General features: G+C 37.8%; 2 protein-coding genes across 3 annotated transcripts in view; one reads left to right on the top strand and one right to left on the bottom strand.

The window, feature by feature from the left end:
* Positions 1–1,040, top strand: part of LOC122250744 (guanine nucleotide-binding protein subunit gamma-1) — a gene marked incomplete at its 5' end in the record, with an annotated part of 10,447 nt that extends 9,407 nt beyond the window's left edge. Inside the window, 1 exon segment of the mRNA XM_086538770.1 lies at positions 1–1,040. This exon segment is cut by the window's left edge and continues 1,037 nt beyond it.
* A 253-nt stretch (positions 1,041–1,293) lies between these two features.
* The window catches only part of LOC122250752 (uncharacterized), an 18,674-nt gene continuing 14,967 nt past the window's right edge, over positions 1,294–5,000 (bottom strand). For both annotated transcript variants that reach the window (XM_043012344.2, XM_086538769.1), the window contains exons 4-7: positions 3,744–3,845; positions 2,905–3,226; positions 2,459–2,721; positions 1,294–2,205 (exon numbers count right to left, since the gene is read on the bottom strand). In XM_043012344.2, the coding sequence (XP_042868278.2) occupies positions 1,989–2,205; positions 2,459–2,721; positions 2,905–3,226; positions 3,744–3,845 (904 nt within the window). In that variant the 3' untranslated portion in view covers positions 1,294–1,988. The remainder of the gene's footprint in view (positions 2,206–2,458; positions 2,722–2,904; positions 3,227–3,743; positions 3,846–5,000) is intronic.

The raw sequence follows: 5,000 nt of genomic DNA, 5'->3' as shown, positions 1-5,000 counted from the left end.
TGTAGCAAATGACAGCTAATACATTTATTTTGATAGAGATTATAATATTATATGATTATGTTTCTATACCATGTCAAGTGCTGTTTCTAATGATCCCTACAGGAAGTTAGCTTTTTCTAAAGCATTAGAAATTCAATAGCGATTTATTAGCAAGTAGCTGTTTCTAAAGCATCATATGCATTTCATACTACAGCATTTTCATATTGTCTTGCTAATTAAATCAGAATGGTCTTCAGGATGTTATTGGAATTTTTACACCCCTTGTTTAGATAAGAAAACCATATTTTAATTTACCTTTAAATTTTGAAGTTATATCTATATATATGATTTTTTTTTCTCTCTCTCTCTCTTTATCCCACACTATGAATACCTGTATTACTACTTATGAAGATGATTACTTGTTTATTCAGAATTAAATGAGGGAATGGATAGATAATTTTTTTTGTGAAAGTTAGGTATAATATTGTAATTTGAGTTAATTTGACTCCTGTGTCCTTGGCAGCCAGTGAGAAGATGGTGATATAGCTATAGAAAAAAAGAGAATGAGATGTATTACGAAATATTTGGAAAGAAAATGTATACAGATCATTGACATCTATGTCTTTCATGATTTTCAGCACATTCTTTCCTTCCTCATGATATCTGAAGAAAGCTTGAGTCCATTTATACATACTTAATGTTCCCAAAAGTACGGTGTCATGCTAAGGACTGTTGTATAAGATATAGAATTTTAAGGTCCTTTCCTTAACAGGAGGAATGCCTTGTGTTATTCTAAGATAATGATTCAATTAATACATAAAAGAGAGCTTATAAAGGCCTTCGTCTTTAACTGTTTACTTAAGATTTTTTGTCAAATTTTGATCCCTTGGTCCCTGGTTATGTTTTGTGTTTTTAGACACTATAGTTTATTTCATTTTATTATCATTTTTATGAGAACTTGTTTTAAAAGATAACAACTGTGTTATTTCAAACAAGACTAAGAATGGGTGACAGAGTCTTCTGCTCTTGCAATTTTTTCTCCAAATTAAATAATAACTTCCTTTTGTTGTTTTGTTTTCCTTATGTCCTCAGTCGCTCAAGCCTTCCATTCTAGAGATTTGAAGTGATTAAACCCAAGATTTATATATATATACATTATACACACACTGGAAAACTTTGATGATTATATCGATTGTATTATGCTTGTTGGAATTTTATGTTTTGAATTTCCGAAAATATCATATGCATTGTTTCTAGGAAAGCTAGAGATATAGGTAGTTTTACATCTTTGACATTTAAAATAAATGGTAAGCATCATTTGTAAATATTTATTTCTAAACAGAAGACCAGCTTCTGGCAGATAACAGTATAGATAAATAGTGATATAAATACACTGAAACAAAAGTATGTGGTTTGGATATCTATCTCAACCTCATCATCAGAAACATTTAAGAAAAGCTATGAATAAGAATGAAGAATTTTACAAGGCAGGATAAAGTATAAGCATTTTTCAGTAGAAATATTTTGTAGTTGAAAGGTCAATGACCTGTATTGTCCTGTGAAATTATTCATTTTCATTGACACCTTGTCATAATAAACTTATTTTATTATTATGAGTATCTAATGAAGTTTGAAATCAAATGTGTAAGTTATACAAGCTGTATAAATATAGCTTAGATATACATAGTAACAGTCTGTATGTTGGTTTGTTAAATAGTGCACAGATTACAAGTGACCCAACATATCAAATGAAAGATGGGTACTTCTTCCCACTAGCTTTCAAAGATATTTTAGATTAACAAATAACATCATTTTGTCTAACTAAACTGACATTTTTGGCAGTAAAGTCTATCCAAACATCATGTACCCGAATCATGTGTTCAGAACTAAACTTTATGAAAGAGAAAAAGAATGACACGAAATACATTACAAGCAAACAAAACTAAAAAAAAGTAATGGCATCTTTTTAAAATCAACATTCTGTTTCTTTGTAAAACTTCTTGAACAATTCAAGGAAGAAGAACATTGAGTGGCCAGGGCATCTTGTCCTTGAAGGGAATTCCATTAGGATAATGGCGGTGCAGATTGTTGAAGACATCGATCATCTCTTCAGCTGATGAGGGACAGGACGGGTACAGTCTATCGCAGGAGTTTCCTGAATATCCCATGTAGGCTGCATGGGTGTAGGGGTGGAAGGAGTAGGACTCCATCATTTGGTCTATTAGTCTGTGAAAAAAAGAGGTAAAGAAGTACAATCTTCCAGGGAAAGAGTTATTTAAATTTTATTTATATTATATTCATTGGTAGAATAACCTACTGTCCACTCATAGGTTTGTTGTATATTGTGTTTATTTCTGGCATAATATGAACATATAGAATGTTTATTCATTCGTCTTGTATAGTGAATAAATGCTATATAGATTACAGGAAAAAACAAAGAAGCATGAACAGAGAATACATAAGAAACAAACAAACATACCCCATGAACCTGTTTCCAGTGAAGCCACTAACAAGGTCACTGAAGAGATCACGCTTCTTCCTCTTCCCGAAATTTAGCCCGAGATTATTGAGGAAGTTGAGGAAGCCGTTTCTCTGTCTCCTCCTGATGGGCCGACGTCTGACACCCTGAGGTCGGGTGCTTTGCCTCTCCAGCGGCTGCCCCTCCAGCGGCTGCCCCTCCTGGTTCTCCCTGAAGCCAGCGCCGGCGAAGGGAGCGAACTGCTGGAAGCCGCTCTGGGCGAACTGAAAAGGGAGAAAGTTTTTTAGTGAGGGATTTGATCGATTTTCTGAGGGTACTGTTTTGAATTGCAGATAGAGACAAATGCAAGAGAGAGTGAGAATCAGAGTGTGGGTGTGAATATGAGTGTGAGTGTGAATGTGAGTGACAGAGACAGAGATAGAGTTCACGTATCTGAGCAGTCTTACCTGAGAAGGAGGTGCCTGGAACTGTGGATTAAAACTACCAGCAGGAGGAGGCCCGAATCCCTGCTGAGGGACCGGTTGCTGAAAAGCAAGCTGTTGCTGAATCGCCTGTTGTTGGGGAAAGCCTTGTGCGAATACCTGCTGTTGAGGAAAGCCCTGCTGAAACACTTGTTGTTGGGGAAAGCCCTGCTGAAACACCTGCTGCTGGGGAAAACCCTGTGGGAAGCCTTGTTGAACTAACGAAGGATCTTGGATGAGTCCTTGCTGCAAGTTCGGATCCAGAGCTGGCTGGGCACCGGGGTTCAGTAGTGTTTGAAGTGACTCACTGTAAAAAGGGAAAGGAGTTATATTTATCTATACACACTATCGATTTTATTGGAATATCATTCATTATCATATACTGGATGGTAATAAGTGAAGTGCTATTTATTACAGAAAATATAAAGTGATACTGATAATGCGAAATATATGACAAATAGAATAAGTAAACATGGAAATTGAAAGAAATCGTGATACAAAAATAACTGATAACTCATGATATCAAAAAGCAGTAATAACAGCGAAACTTACAGAAAATGTACGAGAGACAGACAGACAGACAGACAGACAGACAGACAGACAGACAGACAGACAGACAGACAGACAGACAGACAGACAGACAGACAGACAGACAGACAGACAGACAGACAGACAGACAGACAGACAGACAGAGACAGACACAGGCACAGACAGACAGAGACAGAGAGAAAGAAAGAAAGAAAGAAAAAAACATGCCTACATCAATCAACCAATTACAACGAAATCCAGCAAACGAACTAAAAAAAGCAGGCAACTCAACTTACGGCGAGAAAGAGGCCATCGAACACATGACCCTCTCGAGGCACTGGAATCTATCCAAGGACGGGATCGTGGAGCGAAGCATGTCGTCGACGTTCTCCAGGGTTCTGTTGTCAAGAAAAAAAGGATCGTTATTGTCTCGCTGTATTAGCTTTTATGGCGTATCTGTATATTTATGTTGTTTTTTTCCTTCTCTAATTTAGGCTCATTTTCTATGAGTTGAGATACGCGAACGCATTTATGTTGGCTAAGTAAACAATAAGAGAGGCAGTGCATGTGATTATTTTTATCAGGACCGTACATGCTTCATATCTTAAAAAAAACAACTATTTTGCAATTATGCATTGAATAGATGAACATAAAATATACCATTTTCGATATTTCTGAAACAATTTGAGTTTCAGTACTCAATTAAAGTAGTATCATTGATTAGTATCATTTGTATTCCTACAAGTTACGGCCTTGAAGCCTTTGTTAGATGCCCTGTGTTAAAAAAAAACACGTGATTAATCTATCTATGAACCTTATGCTTACTGTTATGTTTGGTGTCTGATTTCTTTGGAGTAGGCGGAGAGAGAGAGAGGGAGAGAGAGAGAGAGAGAGAGAGAGAGAGAGAGAGAGAGAGAGAGAGAGAGAGAGAGAGAGAGAGAGAGAGAGAGAGAGAGAGAGCGAGAGCGAGAGCGAGAGCGAGAGAGACAGACAGACAGATAGACAGACAGACAGACAGACAGACAGACAGACAGAGAGAGAGAGAGAGAGAGAGAGAGAGAGAGAGAGAGAGAGACAGGCAGACAGACAGACAGACAGATAGACAGACAGACAGACAGACAGACAGACAGACAGAGAGAGAGAGAGAGAGAGAGAGAGAGAGAGAGAGAGAGAGAGAGAGAGAGAGAGAGAGAGAGAGAGAGAGAGAGAGAGAGAGAGAGAGAAATAGACAGACATATGCCACGCTCAGTCAGTAACGTAGTATTTCAGTGATTTGTAGGAGGGTTTAGCATCCAGAGCATTAGGCCCAGTTGCTTGTCGAAGAGCACTGCATGCGAAGACTCAAGCAAGTCAATAACACGTCACCTAAATGAATCTCTGCTGCCCCTACACATATTGATGGACTTTTCTACTGATTAATTGTAATAATTTGCATGTTGCATTCCGACAAGAGTCCACGTATTGACTCTCCGCCAGCACCTTCCCGGCGACGTCCTCAAAAGGCAAAGGTTACCCCGGCCGCATGCACAGGAAGCCACCGATGTCAGTCCTGT

Source organism: Penaeus japonicus, unplaced genomic scaffold (genome assembly GCF_977035675.1).
Source record: "Penaeus japonicus unplaced genomic scaffold, GWHDUDI00000001_assembly GWHDUDI00000007, whole genome shotgun sequence".
Lineage (NCBI taxonomy): Eukaryota > Metazoa > Arthropoda > Malacostraca > Decapoda > Penaeidae > Penaeus > Penaeus japonicus.
The sequence above is the reverse complement of the archived record's forward strand: the minus strand, read 5'-3'. Positions and strand labels throughout refer to the sequence as shown.